At 26.4% G+C, this 27,963-nt stretch overlaps 1 protein-coding gene and 1 long non-coding RNA gene across 3 annotated transcripts in view; one reads left to right on the top strand and one right to left on the bottom strand.

Moving 5' to 3' along the window:
• LOC122270400 (uncharacterized) overlaps positions 1–4,554 on the top strand; it is a 23,199-nt gene extending 18,645 nt beyond the window's left edge. Inside the window, exons 2-3 of the long non-coding RNA XR_006225774.2 lie at positions 47–185; positions 4,182–4,554. This is a non-coding gene — a long non-coding RNA (uncharacterized lncRNA). The remainder of the gene's footprint in view (positions 1–46; positions 186–4,181) is intronic.
• LOC107452685 (BOS complex subunit ncln) lies at positions 312–27,963 on the bottom strand. Of its 2 annotated transcripts, none has more exons than XM_016069244.4 (14): positions 27,770–27,963; positions 25,324–25,514; positions 23,948–24,098; positions 21,839–21,933; positions 20,008–20,091; positions 18,439–18,542; positions 18,208–18,296; positions 14,757–14,881; positions 12,213–12,403; positions 8,265–8,385; positions 7,368–7,540; positions 6,422–6,475; positions 5,385–5,463; positions 312–2,363 (listed from the first exon to the last, which is right to left on the bottom strand). In XM_016069244.4, exons 1-14 carry the CDS (start codon positions 27,816–27,818, stop codon positions 2,292–2,294), a joined length of 1,578 nt encoding a protein of 525 aa, XP_015924730.1. In that variant the 5' UTR covers positions 27,819–27,963; the 3' UTR covers positions 312–2,291. The 2 variants fall into 2 exon arrangements, with proteins under 2 accessions (XP_015924730.1, XP_015924729.1); XM_016069243.3 differs by having other exon boundaries at positions 27,638–27,961.

The following is a 27,963-nucleotide window of genomic DNA, read 5'->3' as shown; positions in this document are numbered from 1 at the left end:
CCCCTGACTTTTTCAGTATTTTAATCCAATTTCCTGATATTTCCAGATTGATAAAATTCCCAGACTCATTCCTGTTCTGTGGACATGGCCACCCTTCCTCACATTAAGCCATTGTTATCTTGTTTAACCAAAATTGGGGACCCTATCTGCATGTAGAGTGAAAAAGGGCCTGAAGAAAGTACAAGGTAAAGACAAATTAAAAAGAGAAATATTTAAATTTTTACTAATTTAGGTAAAAACTTGGTACAGTTACATTCAGGGATAACATCAACTTATTACACTTAATAAATACACTAAATAAACTAAAACTCTGAAACAATATGATATACTTTATTAGTTTTGAATGAGATAGATCGATTTTAAATATATAGTTTATAAAAGAATGAATCAAACATGAATACCATTTATGTATAACAAAACATCTTGTATCATTCATTACATCACTTTTCTAATTACTAAAAGTTTCATAATCATCCAAAATTTCCAATCTGTTCACATGAAAAGCATGATTAATGTTAAAATGATTTTCAATAGAAAAATATTATTGCCAAGAAATATTAATATATAAAAATTCCCAATGCTTGGTCCAATATTATAACATTGATTGTTTAATAAAAACTATACTAAAATATAATAAATAGAATGGCAACTGAAAAATTTTATAAAACAAAAACAGAAGTTATTAAAACAATCCATTATCAAGTGACAAAAGCATAAAATGTTTGTAAATTTTTCGTTTCCTGTAATTAATATGATTATGAACTAAATTCAAGTAATAAGGAATATCATTCAGCAAAGATGAGATTTAATAAAAAATCAGGAAACAGAATTTTGAAAAATATGTTAATATTAGTTAATAATTTATTTTGAATGATAGACAAATATAATTTAGCTTAATTAGTTTTCCACAATCCAAAATTAAAATAAAAAGTGATAATAGAAAATTTTTGTAAAATAAAAGAAAGGCTGTAAAAACTAAAAATCATTCAACATAAACAAAGATTGAATTAATACAATAATTCCATATTTAAAATTTATTCATTCTATGTATTTTTAATAACAATGTAGGTGGATATATTCCTTATTATAAAATTTAGATAAGCATTATTTTTAGAAATAATTAAACATAAATATCACATCAGAGACAAAATTATTTCCTAACATCCTTATTATAAAATTTAGATAAGCATTATTTTTAGAAATAATTAAACATAAATATCACATCAGAGACAAAATTATTTCCTAACATTTAGAAAATCTTAAATTTGACAATAATGGCTTCTTTCACAAAATGTATATAGTTTAAGACGCCAGCATGACAATGCAGTTTTTGATTTTTTATAAAATCTTCTCACTAAGATATACAAAAACTTTACATGTATTGCAATAAAATTTAATTGAAAAAAACCTGAATTATTAGAACAAAACATAAGAACAGTTGATAGCTTAAAACGCTCCTTTGGGGAGATCAGCAATTATTATTAATCTTTTAGTAACACACAAGAAACATCAGGGGAAAAAAATTTTATTTGACAAAAAAATATTGAATTTGAAAAGTTAATTCTTTATTTTATTTATTTAATCATTTATTTATTTTTTCATTAGGTTAAAGAGAAAAGTTTAGAAACTTTACCTTTGTCACAGACAATTTTCTTTTTAAAAGAAAATATCAAATATTAACTTAAGTAGTAAGAACGCCATGCAGAGTAACTCTTTAAACTATACTCATAGTGAGAAATACGTAAGTCTTTAATTTTCAATAATACTTTAAATTTCACCAATGTTTTCTAAACTTTCATAGTCCATGACCAGTATAAAATGTTTCTGATACAAATATAGATCACAAAATTCTAAATATCTATAGAGTTTGGTTTATTGCCATTATAGTAATAATGAATCTCCGATATATATTTAACAAAATTACAACAGATCTATCAATAATGAATTTTCATAAGGCATTTTAAAATCTTATCACTAACAATAGAATTAATTATAACAGAATATAAAATAATAAAGATTAATTTTTCAGATTTTAAAACAGGCAATAAAATGTCTCGGGAATCTTGAAGCGGAGTAGCAATGAACATTATATAATTGAGTAAAAGTTCTTTGGCATTTCAAACAATTCATACTTTACCAAATGCAACAAATATAAATTAAAACAAAGAGTTTATTTAAGGAAGAAATATAGTAATGTACAATCTGCCCAACATGTCCATCAAATACTTTGCATAACGTGTTATTGTTCTTTCTTCCAAAAGAATTTGTTGAAAAACTAAATTAAATAAAACTTAGTTTACTTTGTTCACTTTTACAGTTGACACAGAATAAGATTTGATCATCCTCTCCAACCTGTAAAAGTTCTACAACAAAAAGAAAAGTAAATTAAAATAAGTTACAAATGAATAACTATGAAGTTGGAACAAATAGAAATATTTTTTTATCATAAAAAAATATTAATCGAAATAAAAATTGCAAATTTTAAATTTAATTCCTTTTAGTAATAGATTTAGTTTAGATTGTAATACCAGAATATACAAAGTGAACCAGCACTATCTTCATAAATTCATATTTGTCTGCAACCTCAAGACAGTCAAAGATTATTGTAAAAATTCAGCTAATCTAACATACATGTAGCAAAATTTGGAAATATAAGGCCCTTAAAAATTATACATAAAAACTTTGTTGTTTAAAAGATGATTTTTTTTTTAAAAAAATTAAAAAAATCCCAATACAATTATACTTGTAATGAAGTTTTTGTTCTTTGTGATCCTGTCTCAATTCAGTTATTTTATTTCTATTTTAAACAAGTTTAGTGATTTTTTAAAAAGGAGTCCCGGCAATTTTCCCATTGTGATTTCTTTTTGCCTTTTAAATATACGAAAAAAACTAAGAAGAGAAATAATCTGCAGATGCTGTAATAAACTACAGCCATACTACTACTTGGAGCTGGAAGGTTTCTACTAACATAGTGAAGACATGTTTTCCTTGAAGTTAAGACTTTACACAAAGAAAGGAGACAAGGTTTAAGATCCTTACTTTTGAAAGAATGAATATCAAGACTTTAAAATAACAGTTACATTCTGATTATTTGAAGTAATAAGAGCCAGACTTACTTCGAATAATCAAACTATTTAGACTATAGAGATAACAGGAATTTTTAATCTATTTTCCTGAATAAACTCTAAAAATCAAGGTTTTTCTTTTAATAACAGTTCAATAACGTCATATTAAATACAGTTTTAATATGAACATGAATTGGTGATTTCGGGAATGATAGAGCAGATCAGTTGGCCAAGGATGCGACTCCCCTTGATATTGATTTGCCTATGTCAGTCCCGCTTTCACACTGGAAACATGTTGCTTCAGAAAAAACTGTTTTGGACTGGAACAAGGAATATTTGGCTTCACCAAAAGCTATGTGGATTAAGAAGTTCTTCCCAACTATATTTCATCGCATTAAGTGCAATAATTTTTCTACTGATTTTAAGCTGTCCCAGATTCTTACTGGTCACGGTAATTTTAAAAGTTATTTGTTTAAATTTAATTTAATTGATGATAATCTTTGCTCATGCGAACAGGACTCTGAAACTGTTGAACATATTATTTTTTACTGTAAGCTTTACTTAAGCAAAAAGAGAGAGTTTAAAAAAGGAGTTGAGACTTTCTGGAACTTATTGGCCACCTGTTTTATATTCTTTAGTCATGTGCACTGAATACCTTACTATTTTGCGAAGTTTTGTGTACAGTTTAAACTTTTAATTCTTGTTCTGTTTCTTCGCAATTTTTTTTTTCTTTTTCTTTTGTACTTTGCCCACTTACTTCTGTAAGCCTCATGTTATACATTGTGGAGCATGAGGAGTTGTTTAAATAAAACTTAATTTAAAAAACAAAAATATGAACATTTAATAAATGTTTTTTTAAAACATACAGAAATTTTACATATACATTTTATTATACAATTTTTTTTAAATAAAAAGAAATTTTATTTTAAAATTCACTAGCACTATTATCCCAGATAGCAGCGCTCCTTCACTTCTATTTTTGATAAACCATTGGCACAAAGCAGCATCTAACTCTGAATCACATGCTGGTTTTATTGATTTTTGAAATTGTTTTCAATGATTTATGTATTTTTTCGAAACAAACTTTATAATGCTTCCTCTTCTCTCCATTTACAGTAGAATATTATGCAGTCTAGTCATATTGATTTGACCACCTGTCAACAGCAAGAATGATCAGCTGTTACAATACAGACCACAGATAGACATACAGGAAGAAAATTCCTTGAGGTTCTGAAAATTACTCAAAGGGAAGTGAGGTTATGCTGACTCAAGCATTGTGAGAAAAATTAAACAAATTGATAAACAAGAATCCAGCAAACCAAACATTTAGCCCATAAAAGACAATGATAAGTCAGTTTTGAAATAATTAGTTCGAGATGTAAAGTGAGTAAGAGGTGCAAACTTTCTAACTGGTCTTCTTACTAGAGGAAAAATATTTTTTAAATTACAGATCTTAATTCAATATTATGAAAATAGTTCAGAGTTTGAATGTTTGAATAATTGCTTCTTTTTTTTTTTGCTGTGTCTTGATTAATTAATGTTATCATTAAATTAAATGTTATTCAAAAAGAGGATAAGCTTTTTCTTCACATTACTAGATAGTGTACTAGATAACAATCTAAATGATATAATTAAAGTTCACCTACATACTAGTAACTGTTTAACAAAATATTATGAAACTCAAAACACTTCTTAATGAAAGAAAATAAAATTGAATATAATTAGAAACTAGTAAAATTTGTCCTCTGGATAAAAAATTTAAAATTATAGATCTATTTACAGCTGGGGTTTTAAAAGTTATGGGGAGGTGGTTCTGTAATAATTGGACCCCCAAAAAAATTAAGTTTTTTGACCATTGTCAGAAGGTTTAAAAAAGAATTTCCACTTTTTCGAGGAAGTCTTTCATCCCTGTAACTTATCAAATTTCATTTTAAAAAAATGACAATATTAAAAAGAGGGGAACCAAAAATGTGGTGAAGGATTGGATTAAATACACTCTAAATGGATAAAAGAGATAGAAGTGATTATGGAGTATCAACCTCAAAAGAAAAAATCACAATGATATGTAAGTAAAACAAAAATAAATAAACAATGCTAAATATGTCTCACACATAAAAAAGAAAAAGATATTAATTTGCAAACAAAGCATAAGGGTTGTGAAAGTGTTGTGAAACTTTTATTATCTGAAGAGGTTGGACCCTCCTAGGCACAAATGTATGAATTAGAACTATAATCCAATGATTTTTTTTCATTAATAAAAATAATTACAAAAATAACAGTTTTAAAATAAGAGAATCATAAATATTAATGTCTACTTACTGTTATTAATAGATAAACAACTCCTAAATAGCTAGCAATAATTAACGCAAGAAACAAGTCAAAAACGGCAGGTTTCACTCTAAAAACAAAATTTTTAAAAACTTAAGTCACACATAAAGTACAAAAAAAATAAATAAGTGACATGGTAAAACAGACTTTTAATTTGGTGAAATACACAAAAAAAAGGATAAATTTTGAAAACATTACATTTTATCATTTAAAGAGTAGCATCAAACTGAGTAAATTATTCTAGCTGATTTAATACAACACTGACAAATTCAATGTAAGGCTAAAAATAATTTTGATAAATAAGGCATTGCTGCACACTTGTATGGTTATTGAGGAAAATGTTTCTTTATAATAACAGCATTTATAAAGCATAAATTTTGATATTTTACGTTTCAAAAAATATGAAAAGGTTCATAAAACTGTTATGAAAAATATCTTGGCTTATGAAAAATATCTTATGTGCAAATATATATTATCATTCATAATTTAATGTCACATGGCATTTTTTTGTCTCCTGGTATTATATACAAGAGTGATAATATACTCAAGTAAAATTTTCTGGAGAACTTGAGAAATTTTCCAAAACTATGTAGAAGTTTAATTTATACACAACCTCCCCCCCCCCTCCCAAAAAAACAATACTCTTATTTTAAAAAAAGTTTATTTTGCCTTTTTCAAGTAATATAGTTTTCAAGTTGAAAACTTTTGTTGGAACTCAAGTTGAAAATTTCAACTAAGAAACTCGGGTATAGAATTGAAAACAAAAGCTCACAAATCATTGTAACAAATAGAGTATATGTACCTTGGTAATCCTAATGACTTAGGGAGAAACAACATAATTTACAGCAGTTTTTTATACAAATAAAATGATTCTTTTTAAACTTTTGTAATATTTTGGTAAATGGCAGCTCAATATTTTTGAAAAATTTCTGACCAAAAACATCCTTGATTAATACATACTTAGTTACTAATTGAAATTAGTAACATAACACTGATATTAAGAAACAAAAAATATATAGTCAACATACCGATATGCATTCATAATGGCAACAGCAGGTTCATAAAATGTTAGTTCAGGCTCCCTAAAATAAAAACATTGATCAGCATGTTAAAATAGGCTTGATAAATGTATGCATAGACAACACCAGTTGGATAATAAACATTTCCAGGAACCAAGCTAGTAAGAAGGTAAGTAGATTTTTAAGGGGTACTCAGACTTGGCAAAATTTTAAGATTACATCTCTAATATCAATACAATAATAAGTTACATTAGTAGTTGTAACAGATGAAATATTTTTACAATACAATAGAAGAAAAATGTCAAAATATTGAAAAAAAAGTTGCATAATTTGGATGACATCGTATTATTATCTTCATAGCAAAATTATATGTTTAAAAATATAGCTTTTACATCTTAAATATACTTTAAAAATCATAAACTTGTGATACAAAATATTGTTAATCAAAATGCTACATAAAATAAAATGTACTATTTGGAGCACTTTAAATAACCTATTTCTAGATATCGCACAGACATAATATAAACTTTGAAATATTATTTTAATTAAAAACTTTTCTCACATTTTTTACATAAACCACAACTTGAATATTCATATAATATTCAGGTTGTTGTACATTGATTAAATTATAAGAATAATTAAAAAGAGCATAAAATTTTTTGTTTTTCAAAAATATGTACGCATTTAAAATTTCAATTCAACTTATTACAAATTAAAGGTTGCTTTTATTTTTGTAGCTTTTAATATATTAAAACTTTTAAAAACTAAAAGAGAATATTTTAGCTTAAGGTTTACAACTCACACTGAACAATCATTTTTAAGGAACTGTACTGAAATAAATCAAAATTTTTAAAACCTGCATTTTGTTAAAATCTCACATTTTAAAAGTATAATTTAAAACAAATAACAATATTATTGTAACAAAAATATCACTAATTGATCATAATTTGATTACCTTTTATCTGGCTTAAAGATTGAATGCTTTACATCTTTCAAATAACGTGACATTGCCTGTTCTAGGGATGATAGTAAAGGTTGTTTAGAGTGTCCAGATGCCAGCAACTGTGCACTTCTAGGCTGGGAGGATAGTAGGTCAATCCATGCTTTTAAATAGTCTTTTTGAACCAGCTATTGAAATATTTTTGCAATTAACAGAATATTCTTCTTAAGAGATAAAATAAAACTTCATACTTAGATTTATTACCACTCCAAGATAAAATTCTTTGAATAAAAAAATAAATATTTATAATTAGGAAAGAACAGATTACACAAAACTAAGAAAAAGAACAGTGTACTTATTTTTAATTTAGAGTTAATTTTTGGTATGCATAAATTGATATACTTTTAACAAAATTTTTTTATTTAACTCTAATCTCAATAACTGATTACTGCTACTGACGATTCTAAGACTGGTTATTTTCCAGGTATAATACAGGAATTTTTCAAGTTTTTGCAAAAAAAAAAATTAAATTTTCCCTAACTATCCCTGTTTTTTAGAGTCAAAATAAAATTCCCTGACAATACCAGGTTTTCCCTGTTTGTCCTGCATAAATTCTAATAATCAGATAATACTCAGAAATTAAGCATTGAAAATCTACATATCACCAGAGCAAAACACTTGCTTTATTGATGAGCCCACTTCTAATTCTGAGACATACTGCATACTAGAAGTATTTTTCAACGCAAGACTCAAAAAATAAAAGAAATACAACTCTAAAGAATGAAATCATGAGAATTTACCAAAAGAAAAAGAAGAATTCCTTTCTTCAAAAGCCAAATTTACAAATAAGCAAATTATATACTTTATTTATATGGATTCAACATTGCAATTTAAAAATAAAAAAAAACTTACCAAACCTTCTGAAAAAATTGCTGTACTCAAAACGTCACCACTTATATTATACATATGCCTTGCTAGAGCTTCTGCTATTACTTTTACATTTCTTGCAAGCTTATCTACATCAACATTTTCTCTGAAAAATATAAAAAGCAAATTATTTAGATAACTAGCTTAAATGGAAATAAGCAATTTGAAAATTTAATACATCATGAACATTAATTTATTTATCTTTTGTTATAATTTGTAATAAATTCTTTAAATAAAATCTAACATTGATATTACATTCACAGTGAATTTTTAAGAGAATTTAACAAAAGAGCTGAAGGAGATTAAGAAGTACGAATGACATTCACTATCAGAGCTTTGAAATTATTTTCTCCATTTTTCACAGATTCATTATTAGTTTAATTGCAATAGTAATGCAATTCAACGAAAAACTGCCATGTTTTTTCAATTTATAATAAAACGAAGATCTTGTTCCTGTTAGTTCAAATTTTGGATAATTTGATTATTTTGAAAATTCTCTTTAAATTCAAATTTAAAAAAGTCAACTGTAAATAAATGAATGTTTTGATGACTTTTTCTCAAAAACTTGATTATTTTTCGAAAACATATATATGTATAAAAAGGGAAGAAATTCATTTTTAAAATTGAGCCAAGTACAAGTTTACTGATATTGAATCTTGGTTGCAACTTTAAGGAATGGGACAATAAAAGAAACAGATGCTAGGAAAACTTATACTAAAAAAAAGACTCATAAATTGTGAAAAAGAATTTGCTTACTTTATTTAAATTGTTCTTTAAGCTTGACATTTTTTTAAATCAATTTTGAAAGAAAAATTACAAATATATTTATATGATTTTATGTGTTATTGATCCAGAATGTCTATGATGGTGGACAATTTAAAATTAACTTTAAAAAACAGATAGTTTACTTAATTTGAAGTAAACAAAGTAAAAAGTTAACAAAAAGTTTTTAAAAAATAAGATATCTCAAAAAAGTATAAAAAGAACCATAATATCTGTAGAATAAATAACTGTCTTGAATTAGGAGGTTATTTTGTTTTGAGAACATTTTTACACACCTTTAAAACTCTTGATTTAGTTTTTAACTTTAATTCCTTTAAACATAAAAATTAAGACAATGTCACAACATTTTTAAACATGCATAAAATGTGATGAGAATAATACAATGAAACCGACAAAATGTCAAATTCTGAGGACTGAAAAAAATGTCCATCCAGAAAAGATGATAATTTAAGAGATATACCTGATATATGAAAACATTATAACAGTAAACTCAAACAGTTTTAACTGAATATATGTAATGATTAAATAAATATATAATTTATATGTAGGGAATAACATTAATATTTTGTTAAACTCAGCAAACCATAAAGAATAAAATTCAAGGAAAACTGTACAAAATTGCACTGTACATGTATGAGCTCCTTACAGAATGTACATGGGCAAAAAAGGTGAGAACACAACACAAATTTAAAGTTTAAGCTCTGACAACTAAGTTTAAATTTGATTCACACTAAAAATTTCAAATAAAATTACAATCCCATCTAGTGACAGGAATTAACATACATTATTGCAAAAGTAAATTTTTTTTAACCAAAAGATTTAATTTGTAACATTCATGATGTTAACATAGCCAATGTAACACCAAAAACATTTTTTTTAATATTGGATAGTACAAATAAAAGAGCATGAAGTTTATTTTAAATAGAATAGCTGCTTCATAATATTCTTACAAAAAAAGTCAGTAAAAGATCAATTTTTTACAGAGAGAAATTTTTTTAGTTAAAACAATTTAGTGCTATGATGAACACCCAAAAAGGTAATGTACGCAATCACGCTATCATTTTAACAAACAAATAGACTAAATAACTCATCCTTAAAATAATTTTTCAACTGTTAAAGTTTTATTTTCTTTCACGTGAAACATAGGATTACCCAAATTAAGTAACGCACGCAGTAGTTTTTTCCGTAATTTTATTGTTTAAGACACTCTGATGTACTAAAATTCAATAAAGAAAGTTATTATAGTGTTAATTGTTCTTAAATAAAAAAGTATATTATGCAAGTAAAGAAAATTTAGTAGATATAAAGTTAGTATAATAGAATTCAAAATTTACTGCAGTTAAAAGTTATTGAGCCCACTTTTTAAGAAGTACCATCATTGTTTTACATTACATTACAGAGGAAATAGATCTAACAAAAGCTTGTTTTAAATGGTTTATATTTATCTGATCTTAGTGATGCATTTTCAATTCTTCTATCTCCACTTTTGTTATTTCTAGAGAGATAAAAATGCTTCAGTTCCTCAATAACCTCTTGCTTGTCAATGACGTCAAAATATGATGCTCTGTAGTAGAACTTTTTTGGTTCAACATCTAAGTGTAAAAAAAGGTTTTGATTTTTTACAGTCCTTGATCCAAATTACTGTTAAGAGAGAGCCTGCCCTTGGGAACAAGCACATAATGGTTTGTTTGCATAAGACAACTAAGAATTTTAAAAATTATCTCCAATGTTAGAGGTTCACCTTGGATGACAATCTACTGTACAGATTAAGGTTTTTCATGTGAAGTTTAGCTAAGCAGAAATAGAAATTAAGGAAATCTAGTCACTGGTTCGAAGGACCAGTAATTAAAGATATTACTAGTTCATATAAATTTTCATTGGTCTGTTTCAGATCTCAATTAACATTTTTTTTAAAAAAAAAAGCTGATAAAGTCAATTTAAAGGAAAAATTACAATACAGAAAATGTGTTATGTTCACAATGTGTTATGCTATTTTGTAAGAAAAACACTCACTAAAACAAGAAACCAAAAATCAAATCATACCATCTCTTTACATTGATTGGTAGTCAAAGAACCACTGATAATTTTTTTAATTGAGGTCAAAATCAAATTTAGATGTCCTAGACCAATGAATCACCATTAATTTCAAGCCCTGCCAAGTTTCACTTTAAATGTTTCAATATTTTACTACTTATAAAAGTAACTTATAAAATAGCAACTTTATACTGACTACAGTATTCTATGCTATATGTAGTTAACAATTTGAAATACAAATAAATTCAATTAAAAATTTTAAAATAGTTTTAACAGGCTTGAATAAGAATGGGTTTGTTCTGCTATACAGAGCTTTTAAAGCCTACTCCAAATTTCTTCAATTCTTGAAAAGTTTATTATTTGACAATAACGGTAAATTGTTTTATTATGATAGTGATTTTTCCATAAATACAATTCATAATTTTCCCAATAATCAATTTTTAAATATTTCCTTAGGAAAAACTACAGTAAAAAATATGAAATTCACGATTTTTATAAACTTAGGGAACATTACCACTGAATATGGTTTGATCACTCTACTTCAAACACATCAATTAAATTCTTAATTTCTAAATGCATATTAATATCTATATATTATAATCGACATATAAAAGACAAAAAATACTGTTGATGCAGTGTTTTAAACTATTTTATATTAAATTGAAAAGTTCATTTTCAAAACATAAAATTGTTTATTTATAACATAAAAAGAAGGAAGGAATATTTCCACTCTATTCTTACAGTGAAATCTGGTTTAACTTGTTTAGTTTTTAACGGAATTCCCAAAACAGTTTGAAGCGGGTTCTAAGATGCCCCAGTGTTCATGAAAATATTGAATCAAATAAATTTGTTACAGTGCGATTGCGAGAACACTTTTTTTCATTAACAATTACTTTTTGATAAATACGACTTTTAATTTAACAATCTTATCTATTATCTAAAATCGTTAGTATAGCCCCATAAAATATTATTTAATTTCAGGGATGGAGCCCTATCAAATTTACGCCTCAATTTGTGTTTCGATAAGAAGGTAATTTTAATAAATTCAACGGTTGCTATAGCAGTAAAGGAGATATCACTAAATATTACAAATGGAAAATGTAAAAAGGAAGTTACCTAGAGTCTAATATGGTAGTTCGCAGTAGAGAACGTGGAGACTGTAAATGAGATAATGTAAAAGCAGGTAAACGACGAATACTAAATCTTTCATGTTCCCAAGAAAGAAGTTCATCGGCTAAATTTATTCTTTTATGGACCATTGAGATATTTAAATCCTTCTGCGATTCAGTAGCAGCCAATTGTAATTCCTTAAAAAAATAATTTAGAATGTTTTATAACAGATAAAGGTTTTATTTCTTCAATGTACAGAATTTAAAAATAAAAAATATTTCTTATAGTATGTTTCATTCAATAAAAATACCATCACTTATATAAATTTAGATGTGTTTATATTACGCAAGTTCTCATATTTATCGCTGAAATTTAAAGCTTTTAAAGGTTTGAGAAATCGACAAAAAATTACAAACGGAAAATAGTGTTTTTTAACACCCAATGACAAAACACTAAACGATAAATTAGTAACTTGTAGTAATTAATTTGGTTATTATATGCAATAGTTGCGCAAAACTCAAATATTTATGAAGATGTGGATATTTTCTATAAAAACAAATTTTTTTGTTGTAAGTTTAATGGCTTAAAACTTTAAAAATATTCAATAAAATTTTTAAAAAAGTTTTAGAGCAATTTAAAACTAATTATAATATTTTTGGTTTAAAATCTGAGAGAAGTTTGCTTCAAACTGCGCAAGATATGAGTATTTAAAGCAGTTCTTTCATATAGCATTTTCGTGCAAAAAATATTTTTTAAACTTCTTAAATTTGTTATGAATTGTATTTGGCAACTAATAAAAAAAATCTGAATTGAATATCTTAAAAAATTTAAAAGTTGCAAGCAATTTTCTAAATGGTTTTCATGCTTTTTAAAAGAATGTTAAAAATGATAAGGGGTTTTCCATATATTTCATTTTGTATTATTAAACAAGATTTATTATAAATGCTGTTGGGATCATCCCCCATAAAAAGTTTCTTTTTTTCGCCTGTTTCTTTCCTTATTCACTTTGGTGTATGAATGTTTATTGTAAGGTATAATCATTTGCTATTAAATTCTGTGCAATGATACAAAATAATATTTGTAGAAAACCCCTTATCAACCCTTTAGCTTTCCTTTTTAGAAAAAGTATGAAAACTACTTAGAAAATTGCTTGAAACCTTTTAAATTTTTAAGATATTCAAATCGGACTTTTTCATTAGTTGACAAATAGGATTCACTAAAAAATTATGACAAAAAAATTTTACAACGTTTCCGCACATGCGCAGTATAAAGGATCTACTTCAATAGTTTTAAAAATTGCACAGTTTTCAACAACTTTTTTTTCAAATCTTAAAGCACAAATTTAGTAATTAATTTTAAATTGCTTTAAAAATTTTAATTTTATTGAGTATCTTTAAAGTTATAGCAAAAAAAAGAAAGACGAGAAAATTAGTTTTTATAAAAATGACCAAAATTCCATAAATATTATTTAAGCTAGGCATGCGAAATTTTGTGCAGTTATTGCATTTATTAATATATTTTTTGACATAGGATGTTCAAAAACACTATTTTTCGTTTGCAATGAATTACTGGTCCTTCAAATCCCTAAAAGTTTTAAACTTCATACATAAGTATGAGAAACTCCATGATCTAAACACATTTAAAAATTTATAAAAGGATTCTTTAAGCATTTCTTAAAAATGTGAAAAACACATGACCAATGAGCCAAAGAATGATGTCAAAATCGATTGTGTAGCTCTCAAGCTAAAATTACAGGAACAAAATTTGAAATTTTCAAATAGCAACATCCACTTTTCAGATCAAAATATAATCCTTGAATTAAAAAAACTTAAAAATGGAGTTGAAACAATATTTTTAGCACAAGAAATTGTTGCACTGGGCTTTTGTCAAGTGTTGCCCTTTTTCATAAACCCGTAAATATTTAATTTTTTTTTTTTTTAATTTTATACTTAAGTTCTTTAGTCAAGTTTCATTCAAGTTTTTTAAATTCTTAAAAGTTATTATAAATGAAATTTTGAACTATGTAATATGTTAAAAAAAAACATTACTTTTATATATATATGCATGCACACAGTTATTTATTTTTCAAAAGTATGTTTTGTTTACTTCAGTTTTAAATGAATTCAAGTGCACGAAAGTACTTAATTATATTATATTACTAAAGATTACCAAAGCAATTATAATACTAAAGTTAAAAAGAAATTAGAACTTAGAAGTGGTTATGTTACAGATGTTTATATAAAAAATTCCACAGTTGTCATTAACACGCCTAAATATTTCTGATCCTTCAGTACAAGTGGTCTTTTACTAAAAAAAGGTTGTGCACCGCAAATCCACATAAGTCTTAGCAATATTTTACAAAACTTTAGCTAATGTTCCTAGGAACCATGGTTGATAAACACTGTTTTAAAATCCAGAACAGTTCACAGTTGAAGGAAAGACAAAAAAAAAAAAAAAAAAAAAAAAAANAAAAAAAAAAAAAAAAAAAAAAAAAAAAAAAAAAAAAAAAAAAAAAAAAAAAACACCATCAAAATAACAAAGTAAAAATACCTTATAAAATACATCTCCCGGACTACCTTCTTTGGGTGGTTTAGATACATGTAAATACAAATTATCCTCATTCCCAATAGTATCTAAACACAATGTATAAAGTGCATCAGGCAGTAGACTAGCATCTGAAAGTATAAATATAAATATCATACTTTATGTGCAACCTTTTTACATAGATGCAATAAATTTATGAACGCATAAAATATAAATTTATAATAACTGAAGAAAATATTTATTACCACATCTATGCAATAATAGTTATTAAATATAAAAATTAAATATATATCATTTAAGAATAAATTAATGTAAAATCATTTATTTCATTATCTTGTTAAACGATAAATTTGATTTTATTGATTAACAATGTGGTGACTAAAATAAATATTATTGAGACATTCTACAGTATTCATAAATCACATATGGCACATTTTAGAGTCAAATTTTTACATACTTTTTATCTTTCCCACAGTAAAAATGCAAATGTGTTAATGATTAACATTGTGGTGACTAAATTAAATGTTATATGTTAATTAAATGTTATGGTATACTCTCGATATCTCAAAGTTGAAAGGAGGCTAAAAAAATTTGGAGATAGCGAGTTTTCGAGATAGCAAGTTCAGAACTAAATATGTTCTAAAAAGTTAAAAACATATTCTGAAATATTACTCTATAAAGTAGAGTCATGAAACATAAGAATAACCTCTATTAAATATGTATGTAATGATAGTTGACTATAAGTCTAAGTACAACAATGATAATTTTATTCCTGAAAGTAAGACAAAAATAATTATGCATTGAATAGAAAATAATTGGTTTACAATGAACTTGCATTGTGATTTGTAAAAAGAAAAAAAAATTAGATAGCAAGGTTTTAAGAAGAAACTCTTCAAATCAACATTAGGTGGATATGTAATGCCAAGGGGGAAAATATTTTTAAGACGTAACGAGATTTTCGAGATATCAAGGGCACACTAGATTAATATTCTTGAGATATTCTACAGTATTCATGTGCTGAATGTGGGACTTTTTCTTAAAATATCTTTTTAAAATAGCAACCAAGACCTCTAACTATTTTACAAGATGTACCTGAATAACTTGTCAGACTGGTAGAGAAACATAATTTAAAATAGTAAAAAAAATAATAATAATAAACTTAAAAAATTGTTTTCTGTAGCATTGTGTTCTGTAACATAATCAGCAACTTTAGTGAGGTGTCTATGTGCCACCCAATTTGTCTCCTTAAAATTTACGAAAGCCATATCCTGGGGACATAGAAACCCTTTTTGCAACACGATTTAGTCACAAAGCTTTTAAAATACCTCAAGTCTATTACTGTTCTTTTTTTTTTTGCCCTCTTTTCTTTGAATTCTTTTGAGGAAAAAAAATTCAAAATAATAGTACTAATTTTATGATTTTATTTACAAATGATTGTTATTTTTATTGCTTGTGTCATTATTATCAGTTATATCAATCATTATTATTAATTATATTTTTATTAAATATATTTATTACTATTAAATATGTTATTATTAATTACATTATTATAATTTATAAATGAGGCAATAAAATCTACAACAGACAATTGAATTTAGATCTTTTTCTATTGTACCATACATCAGGTGGTCCAGTTATGAACAATATTTTGCCCTTTTTTGGACATAACAGAAACAGGCTACCCTAATCAACATGTCAAGACTCCTTTTAGAGTACAATAAGCTAAAAAGCAAAATAGCAGATGTTATTGTTCTTTGCTGTTTTATTATCCGAAATTATTATTCATCTTAACCCCTTCCAATGATATTGTGCGACACAAAATCTCAAAAAAACAAAGTCCTCCCATTTAGATTGCAATCTGTTATATTCTTGGTTATCTAAACTTATAAAATGAACAAAAAGACATAAAGGTGTTTATTTGTAAATATTTTACATTCATATACCTGAATATTAACTTATCTCAATTAACAATCAGACATTTAGTATAATGAAGGTAATATAAAAAATCTAGGCTAGATGAGGTTTGAAAAAGTTTAGTGTGATTGCCGATAAAACACAATTAATTTACACTTTTCATAAGTCAACAAGTGTCAGTTATCACAGAAATTTGTTTGTGGAGCACCTCTCACAATATCAAAAATAAAACACCATCTAGTCATCAGTCACCTCACATGGAACAAAATCAACCCACTTAAGGTAAAATATTAATAATGTGCAATGCACCAGTATCAATTTACAGGGTATCTGCTACATTTTAGATTTTCAAATTCATGACTTTCCATGACTAATTCCAAGAATTTTTCATGACTTAAAGAAGTTACTATCGTCTCCAACAAAAATGCAACAATTTTAAAAAAGCATTATAACAACATTATTCGAAATGATAGGTATAATCAAAACTTATACTCTGCATCTTCATATTTATAGATTTTAAATTTAAAAAACAGAGTAAAGAAAGAGTTGAAACAATAAAATAGTAGAAAAAATACAAAAGCAAATAATTTTTTTTCCTGCAGAATTATATTCTAAAGATACTTTTCTTGTTCATCAGAAAAGAAAGAAATACTCCTGATTTTTCTGTTCTCATTTCGGAATAAAAAAAATTCATCACTGACTGGTTTGCTTCAACTAGAATTTTAAATTGATAAAATTAAAAAAAATTAATAATAAAAATTCTTAAATCACAGAAGAGAGTTTAAAAAGATTCGCTCTAGAAATGATGTTTTTTCTTTCATTTTTTGAAAGAACACCATAATTTTTTAAGAACATGATAAAATCATTTTATATTCTAATAAAATATGACTGAGTGGTGATTTTGTTAGGAATTCAGATATTTAGAACAGGATGAAATTGGGGGGGGGATTCCATTTTTAAAATTACATTTTTCGGAGACCTAAATCCATGACTTTCCATGATTTTTTCAAACACATAGTAAAAATCATGACATTTCATGACAAATTTAGTTCAATACTGAAATTCATGACTTTCCATGATTTTTCAACACTTCCCAGGTGTGCGGATACCCTGAATTTAACAAAGTTAAAGTCAACGAAAACAAAAATATCACTGTAAAAATAACATCCGTTATAATTGCTGAAAAAAAAAAATCTAGGCTTTAAAACACTAATTCGACAAAGTACCCAAATTTCAAAAGTTTAGCGAAGGAGTTTAGATGCCATTTCGCATATTATTAAAGCACAAATAATGGCAAAATATAAATGAAAAATATTTAAAAAAACATCTAGGCATTTAGATATTTAGACCTAAAACTTCATAACTATAGTATTGGTTTTTCGTTGATTACAGAATTATGTGCAAGGGAATATTATTGCTCGACAAAATGAACGTGGCCTCTCAAATATAATTAGTATCCAAATATTTAATGAATGAGCAAAATTACGAGCTATTTCATTTTTAAAAAAACTAATATAAAATTATTTAAACATTTAAAAAATACCTGAACTATCAATGTTATCTTCAATCCACTTTTTGGTGCCTTGATAATTGAATTTCCCACCTCCCGAGAGAAGAAATAGTAAATTGAATCTACAAAAGTAATAATACAAATTTATGATATAACTGAGTTTATTTTGAATATCTTATTATACTTGTTATATAATGTGTAACATAGAAATATCAAGAGCAAAATATTGGTTTACTTTAATTATAGGAAAATCTAAAAAATTACCTAGGATGAGTTCGAGAATTGGTATATAAACGGGATAACATTCTAGCCAATTCAAGTAAGGCAGCTACTCCACTGGCATTTGAATCAGTACCAAATGATAAAGCCTTAGTATTAAAAATAAACGAATAAGTACTTAAATAATAATAAAATATAGAATAAATCACAAATCAAATTAGAGGAAAAAATTTTACAGGAATTATACACGCAGATAAAAAGAAAACAGGGCATTTGAAATCAACATGCAAGAGAGTGAAGAAAATAGACTAACTTACAAATAACTTGCATATAATCCATGCAAAATACAAAAATTAGTAAACTAAACATCTTAACAGAAAAATACTAACTTAAAAATATAGAAGATCTATATAATACAATTCTATAAACTGTAATTCTCCATTAACCACATTAGTTTTGAGTGCGTAAACGATAAAAATCGCAGTTTTGTAACTAAGCCAGAACTATTAAATTTTTATATCATTTGTTTAGTTATTTACTAAGATGTTTAAATCTAAGTAATTTAAAGGTTTATTAAAAATCTGAGCTAACCGAAATTGATAATTAGTTCTATTCCTTTAGGAAATTTTAATTTTTTTCTAGAAATAAGAAATTGCATGTTTTTATGTTAGTAAGTATTTGTACCTAAAAATTATTTAAAAGCATTTTTAGAATGATTTTTTCCAAGCTAATATTGACATGTTTAGCAGTTAAATTAAAGAATATGTGAAATGATCTACATAACACTAAATTCCATAAAATGCACAATCTCTTGTTTGAAGGCTTGATTAGAGATTCTACTTATTTTCCTTTCGGAAAAATAGTAATGGCCAAAGATCAATAATATTTATTTTATCTCTGCAAATCAAATCTGCTATTTGTTTTTGTTACTATAAATTTTATATTAAAACTATAACTTTTTAGTATCTTTAAATGATAAACATCAACAATTAAAAAAAAGAAAATGCCTTTCTGTGCACAAGAAAAACTGGCAGAGTATTAATGAGAGAGCAGTATTAATGTCTAAACATATTCAAATGGTCGAAACTTACACCTTGAATATGAGAATTTGAAAACTTATATCTAGTGGATATACAACGAAACTTATTTATGTACCAATTAAAAAGGAGTAAAAAAAAATTATTTTAGAGTATTTAAAGAAAATAAAACAAGCTTAAAATAATAAAAACAGTATATAAGAGTCAAACATGATATTGAAAACTTATGTGATAATCACAAAATGCATGCATAATGAATAAATTATATTTCATGATATCAATTTTAAAAAAATTCTAAACTACTACTAAACAATCTGTATATAGCTAATTTTTTGCTACTGTAGTTCAATACCTTAAATTAAAATTTTATTGCTATTACATAGTTTAAAGAACTTTTTTTATTTCAAAATAAAAACAAAAAAAAAATTGAAATGGTTTGTTTGAAATTTTTAAAAGAAAGCAAAAATAAAGCAAACTTTCATTATTAAATTCAAATTCATAATAAACAACAATTTTTTAATCACAAAAAATTTTAATCAAAAATTCCCTCAAACATATAAATATAAAAACAACTTACGGGTGCAACACCATAAGCGTCATAATGAGCAACTATGGCAACAGTAGGCAATTGTTCTTCGACTCCAAAACCACATAATTTTCCCTTGAAAAAATTACAATGATGACAAAAACATTAGTGATTAACAGCAATTATCAAGCCTTCATTACATTAGTACTATTTTATTATTACAGTACAGAACCATTTATCTGGTATCCAGAAAACTGGGGGAAATTTTGCTCGGTTTCCCTGCCATTTTGAACTAGTATGAGTAAAGGAAAAAGCAGAAATTTGACTCATTCTTGAAGTTGAGAAGAGACAATTGTGTGTGGGGGGTATTTTCTCCCCTTTTTCCAGAGAAAACTTCAATATTTCTTCTGTGATCTTGAAGATCTTTAGGTCGAGAGAGGCAGAGAAGGAACAAATGTTTTATTTTCTCTTGTGGGTTCGAAAGAATCGGTGGAACCGATCCAGGAAATTCAGACATGCAGGATAGCAATGGTCCCAAGAGTCCCTGATAATTGGTTCTTTACTGTACTATTTATATTACTATTTTTAGAAAAATATCAAAAAAATCTAAACATTTATCATTTATTTAAACATTTATTATCTAGTCTTATACTCATACATTCCATTTTTATACATAACATCAGTGTTAAAAAAGCTGAAAAGTGTTACTAGTCCCAAAGAGAACACAAAGGTCTATAATAGACAATGTTGTGAGTCTGCTCAAACTTAATACTTATTTTATTTTAATATATTTTTAAAGATTGAAGCAAACAAGTATAAACTACAAACAATTAAAGAAAAATAATGCAGCTCATAAAAGATCTACACATATTAATGCAAAATAAGTAAAATAAGTTCTGTCAACTAATTCTTTTTATTTAATTTGACTAATACTTTTATTTCTTTTCTTTTTTTTATTTTACAAAATTAACTTCATATTTTAGTTATATTCTCCTCTTTCTCTTCTCATCTTTTGTCAGATTATTATTAGGTTATTATTAATAACTATGAAACTTTTCATTAGTTTTACAATAAAACACATTCTAATCATGAAGCAGTTTAGTAGTTTTAGTATAAAACACATAGTTTCTTTTTCATAAGATCTGTTTTAGATTATTAGGTTTTTAAAAAAATTTAAAAAACATAACATTGTTATATAAAAAACATAATATAATTAGCTTTCATTTTTAAATGTTGGAACATTTCTACCTTTTTTATTTAAATTAATTATAGATATCCATTGTTTTTTAAAAAGATTTAAACCGCACTTTCTCTCAGTTTGTTGTAAAAGGTTAAAAAGCCTAGAAATTATAGAGAATATGTAGCAGTCAAATTCTGTGGAAGAACAATAACCCTTTTGTTTGCCTGCTTTAATACCGTTAACAAAAGTTACAGTAGAGCACAGCATACAATTGTATAGATTTTTTTTTCAGTATCATTTTCATTTTGTCTCAATACATTGATTCTAACAGTTACTGACCACTAATAATTATTCTTTAGGAGAATAAACATGTTTTAGAGTTTGTTGACCAGTGGTTGGTATATGACTTTAAATGCTAATAATGTACCTAACTAGTCATACGAATTTATTTAATTTATATGCAAGTTAGAACATAGATAACATAGGACATTCATTAGAGATACTGTTTCAGCAAAAAAAGTATTTAGCCAATAAATCATACTTTTATCTATAAACAATTCTTTAAAATCTTTTGTTAACATATATTACCTAGAACCCGATTTCTGGCGACCGGTCTGTTTTGACTACGACATCTAAATTCTGGTAGTCTATACCTACATTAATTTTTACGAATATATGAATCATATGTTCATAGGTTTATACCTGAATGCTAATAACTTGTGTATCAAGCTGCTCTTTAGGGGGAGGACCAGACACAACCATCTGATAACCACTTGACAATATAGAACTTGGAATTTCTAAAACAAAATGCACTACATTATTTCTTAAACTAAAATCATGACATATAAATTTTAATAACCTATTTAACACATAAAATGTACATAAATATGGCAAGAAAATTGAACAGAGTTATGTTTCTACTTACAAGAAAGTACATATATAAATATCATTAGTTTGCATCAACTTTATCAAAATCATTACTTACATCTCACCATATTAAAAAATCGTAAAAGTCGCACATGGTATTTTGGATTTACATTTTAACGTTGCATATTGTTTTACTGCGCAATAACTATCAAACTTAAAATCACTAAGGTGTATAGAAAAGTGTACAGAAATTAGGATTAAATAAAAAAGAACATTCGGTAATTAGTACGAGAATTACTAACTGTTAAACTCGTTGGGAAAATAACATACCGTTTCCTCTACGAGCTTCAGAAATGCAACTATAGAGATAAAATTTAGCATGCTGAAAGGGTCGTACTTGTTTATGTACTTAACAGTTTCTTTGGAAATTATAATTTGTTTGAAAGTTATTGCAATTTTAAGTGCTTTTCTTGCACATATTTTCTCAATTAATTTTGCTTCACATTACATTTTGCTTTGCTGCTCAAAATATACTTAGAAACTTGATAACTTAATATGACTTAGAAACTTGAAATTGCAAAGACATGTAAAAAATGTACAAAGAATTCAATAGAATACAAAAAAAAAATATGATTTGATTATTAGTTCCAAGAAGGACAAATTTGTGGTAAAAAAAAAAAAATCCTGTTGGTCGATCTACTGTCAGCTAAACAGCAACAACAGAGTCAAAATTCGACGAGCTGATGAGACCATTTTGAATTAAAACTCTTAAACGTTTTTTGTTTTCGGAAACTAATATTTGTTCGAAAGTTAATTGAATTTTAAGTGTTTATTGCATTGTTTTTACTTCAAATAATTATTTATTCATTATTGTAAAAAATTTATCCCTATAGCAATTTTCATTTCATAAGCTCCCACATGATTTCACGGCAAAAGTAACAAAAGAAAAAGGAATAATTAAAACATACAAAAGAGGTTAGATGTTGCCAGATATGAATCTTAACATTTATATAGAAATTTTTAAAAATATAGAGACTGAAGAGAGATAAAAAAAACTGTTTCCAATCCAAACTGTTATATAAGGTCATTGTTATTATTATGGTGGTGAAGCCTCCTAGTAATTACAAAAAGTATATGGAAATATTTTTAACAGCAGCACCAAATTACAGCACCAAAAATATTTAAGATTACCCAATTGACATCACTTTTTAAATCATTTTGCCAAGAGTCTAATGTCATTTAATACATGCTATCTATAGGAAAAATATTCCACAATGGTCAACTTATATATCAGACATATCAGAAATTCGCTATCTCTTAATCAAAAATAGGTGGGATGTATGTTATGTATTTTTATTAAGTATTACATTAACCATCTCATGTTTTAAAAACATCTATTATTTGTCATGTTTTAAAAACATCTATTATTATTGTACGTAACATCTGTTATAAAAACATCATTACATTTAAACATTTTACATTCAGTTTAAAGCAGGAACTGCACGTTTCTTCCACAGTAAGGAAAAAAAAACATGCAAAAAAATGCTCCAAAAGATCTTTTTTTATTTAGCAAGAAATATTAAACTAAAATCACATTAAGAGACTTTTTGAATTAAAGAAACAATTCAAATTGAATTTTTTTGACAGAGCACTACACTAAGTATCATCAAAATGAAGAACTAACACTTGTGAATAGGATCTGATATTATAATCATTTGAATTACAGCCTTACTTCAAAAATTTGTCAATAGAAAGAAGTAAAATTATTTAAAAGAAAGAAAAAAATTAATTAAGGTGTGCAATTGTTTTAAAGAGATTATCATCAATAACAAATTTATTATTGTATATTTTGCTTGTTTTTTTCTATACATAACTTTTTTTCGATACAAAATATATTAGAAGAAATAATAAAAAATATTGTAACAAAGTAAAAAATAAAAATACCTTCTGCTGCTGATCGAGATGTTTTTTGTTGAGTAGGAGATGTTTGTTCCATACTATAATAAATATCTAATATCTCCTCTGTTTCATAAGTAAAATAAACTGGTACTGTTACATCTTCTTCAAGCAAATTTTTTTCTAAAGTCATTAAAGACTAAAAGAAAAGAAAAGATGCAAAGGTTAATCAAAAAAAAACTTCACTATTATTTTTTAATAATTTTAAAATAGTGAATATGAAAAATAAAACTAAGATAAGTTGAAACAAGGTTCCCACTCAATTTAAGAAAATAAAATTGTCTGACTTTTCCAGGTATACCAAGGAAATTTCAAAGAAAAATGAAACCATATTTACATCAGAAAACTTTGATTCTTTTATTTGCAATGTAAAATATTAGTTTTTCTGTGCAAAAAATATTAAATGAGGAAGGGATTTCCAAGGTTTTCCCTGCCACATGTGGGAACCCTGTTGAAACATACAAATTTCAAGTTTTAATAACATCTTAACAATTCAAAAATTAAGAAATATAAATTTTAACATCTTTAATTTTAACAAGAAAAATAAATTTTAACATCTAAATCAGTGATTCTGAAACTTTTTTTTTTGTGGCGGCACACTTTTAACGATTTCAAAATTTGACGGCACAAAATGAAAAAAATTAGTTGTTTTTGCAAATTATTAATTCCTAGCTTTTTTTTTTTTTGTTAGTTATCCTTTGTTGATTTGTTTTTATAACTAGTTATTGCATAGCTTACTTTAATGATTAGCTTTTATTTCCGTTTGAAAGTAAATATTTAGCTTGCGCTCCTTTGTTAATTAATAATTTTAATAGTCAATAAATTTCCTACCTATAATTTCAAAATTTTTTTAAATTGTCAAAGACAATTTAAACACTTTCTTCTTATTCTAACTTATTTCAAGATTGTCTGAGACAAGACAATCACCGACAAAGATGTTCATGCGGTTAAAGCGTGGAAAAATAATAAATATATATATATATACTTTTTTTTAATTTAAACTTTACACGTAATAAAAAAGCATTATAATTTTTATTGTACTATTTCCAATATTTGGCGGCACACAAAAATGCCGCGGCACAGTGGTTGAGAATCACTGATCTAAATAATAACAAAATAAGTTTTGCAAATAATGGAAAAACAGCCTGAGAAGCTGTTTTTATAAAACAGTTATAAAGATATTTTAGTTCAAAAGATTCTACACCTCAAAATACACTTTGCACTTATTAAAAAATTATCATTATATAAACGATTTTTACTTTTAAAAATAAATATTTTGAATAATTATTTCAGAGAAAAATATATTTTCCAGAAACGTCAATTCGTGTGCAACACATGTAAAATGCAAAGATAGTAGTAAATACCTGCTGTTCATCAGGTGAAAGAGAATTAAACGTTTTAGGAATTATAATAAGTAAGCCACCAGCATTCTGATGAAGAATTTCTTGATAATGAGCATATGTTAAATCAGACAATCTTGCCATAACACAACGTCGAGTGTAGGGAGTTGTGTAAAGAGTTCTGGCTTCCATGTTTAGAATGGAATTTCTACAACCTAGAAAAACATAAGGTTAACCAAAATTACTAAATAAATAAATCAGATAAATAGAATAGAGACTGGCACAGCATTTTAACATAATGCAATGTCAGATATCTCCCTAGAAATAAGAAAGGGCAGGGTGCTTCCTCATTGAAAAGGGCATTCCCTGTCTTTAAATGTATTAAAATGCATGATATTATGTAATAACGGATTTTGATCCCAATTTTTTAAATTATCCTTTTATACTATTTTATGTGCATACTTCACAGAGTAATTCTCCCTCATTATCAAAATAACAGAAAAATTTGAAGCGTTTGAAAAATAATTAAAGGCAAGCTAATAGATGTCTGTGTATAAATTTTCCTTTAAATAAAAAGTAAACTTAAAAAAAAAGGATTAATTAATAAAAAACTTTATTATTTTTTTAAACTGATAATTATAAGAAAATAAACATTTAAAGGTGTATTTTTAAATAAAAGGTATTTATTTAAAAAGAAATGGCAAAATTTAAATTACTGAAAAAAACTTTAATATACCCCTCTTATTATTAGCTTATTAGTTATTCATTATGCATAAATAACATTATTTAGTAGCAGTAGTTTTATCGTAAGTTGCCAATTCTGTGACGCATGTCACTATCTAGCTATCACCTAAACTGGAACATTTTGGTGTAGATACCAAGACAGAATACATTCCCAAGGTAATATAAAAAGGTCTCTATAAAGAAGGTACCAATTTGCATCAACTTCAATCCCCATGTACCAAAGGGTTTTTGAGCTTGGAAAATTTTTTAAAAAGTATGTCGTTGTTTGTCAACAAAAGGCAGCTGTATATTAAACACCTTGAGTTGGTCCCCCTTCGAAAGTATTTTTCCCCCTCCCTTTTTTTCTCGCACAGCACTGTACGCAACTCATCAAGACTTGGCAATGGAACCCAGAAATGGATATAGACATTTTTCCCTTTCCCAGTGTCTTTCAATTATTGATTTGCAAAGATTATATAACCGGAAAAAAATTTACAATACCTACAATAGTTTTTGATCTACTATAAAAAACATCTTACAAATTGTAATTGGAAACTCCTAACAAAGATTTAGTTTGGTTATGAGTTAAAAAGGAACATAGAGTCAGAAAAGTGTTACAATGTTCCTCCTTTATTAAATAAATGGCAAAATTTGTGTAGGATTTTAATTTGAAGCTACAAGGACTGGTTCATATTTATACAATATACTCCTATTTCTTAACCCTAGAGTTCATAACACTTACAGTCCAATATTACTTCAGGAAATATTTCTGTATCGTAATCTGTCATGCCAACTATAATCGCCAAGACCACAAATAGGATCTTAAACTTGCAATTTAAAAAAAAACATGTTATGGTTTGCCCAAGATTGGCTACGAGCTATACCCTTTGGGATAAGTCCCTTTTGAGATGTTTATTTTTAAGTTTAAAGGTCATGGGCCACTATCTAGAAATGACCAATCCGGTCTAATTATTTCACTGTAGATCCCAATAAGGAAATCTACCGATCTTATCTACCTATTACCTCCAGCCAATGCATGTTGCTAAGCATTCTCTAGATATAGCATTCGCTTTCCAAAGTGGTGAACCAGGTTCGAATCCCAGAGGCGGCGGTTCATACAAAATATGCTTCTTACTCACATCATAGTGCTAACATGAAATATCACTAAAGGTAGATGAGTCCTCCTTTAGAATCCTTTTGTCATCAGACAAACCACTGGCGGTATGATTTTTGTGGTATTTTTTTCAACGTAACCCACGTTCAGATGAATACCATCAAAAAGTCTTCCACGAATGCTAGTTAGTTCCAATGCTTAATCTATAAGTTATCATGTCTTTTGGGTTGGGTTCAAAATTAAAAGGCTACAGGGTAGGACATTGAAAATTGTATATTCAAAATTTGGTCAGATGATCAACACCGGTTATAAAATAAAATGATATAGCACGAAAAAAAAAATTTTCATTCATTACCAATTACAAACCAGACGCAAACAATTTGAAACAATAATTAAAACATTTTGATAGTAAAAAACTTATAAGAATAAAATATTTCTATCATATAGCATCTAGTTCATTAATTTTTAATCAACTAAAACAAATTTTCAGATGAAACAAACCATGAGGAATTCCGTGTAAATCGAAGTGTTGCATTCTATAGACAGTGAATTCATGAGCTGCTAATACAGGAGTTTTAGGTGAAATAATAATTAAAAGAGGAACGACGGCAAACGTGTAGAGTAAAAAATTACCCCGAAAAATTTCAAAAAAACTATCTGCTCCGTCAAAACACATGGTCATAAGATTTAAAGCAAATTAAATACTTATTATTTAAAACATTAAATTTTGAATTGAAGATTATTTTTTATAAATATTTTCGATCCCGGAACAAATTGATCAGCAGAGTTTAGACGTTTTCTTGGACAAGGGCAGGAAAATCATGCTC

Source organism: Parasteatoda tepidariorum, chromosome 7 (genome assembly GCF_043381705.1).
Source record: "Parasteatoda tepidariorum isolate YZ-2023 chromosome 7, CAS_Ptep_4.0, whole genome shotgun sequence".
NCBI lineage: Eukaryota > Metazoa > Arthropoda > Arachnida > Araneae > Theridiidae > Parasteatoda > Parasteatoda tepidariorum.
This window is presented reverse-complemented; position numbering and strand designations above follow the sequence as displayed.

What these genes read in the sequence shown, in the direction of transcription:
- LOC107452685 (XM_016069243.3), bottom strand. Translation starts at nt 27,818, where the DNA reads ATGACCATGTGTTTTGACGGAGCAGATAGTTTTTTTGAAATTTTTCGG. An exon ending in CGGGAGATGTATTTTATAAG is followed by an intron (nt 12,404 to 14,756) that starts GTATTTTTACTT and finishes TATTTTTTTAAG; the next exon opens with GAATTACAATTGGCTGCTAC. An exon ending in ATCTTTAAGCCAGATAAAAG is followed by an intron (nt 6,476 to 7,367) that starts GTAATCAAATTA and finishes TTTTTATTTTAG; the next exon opens with GGAGCCTGAACTAACATTTT.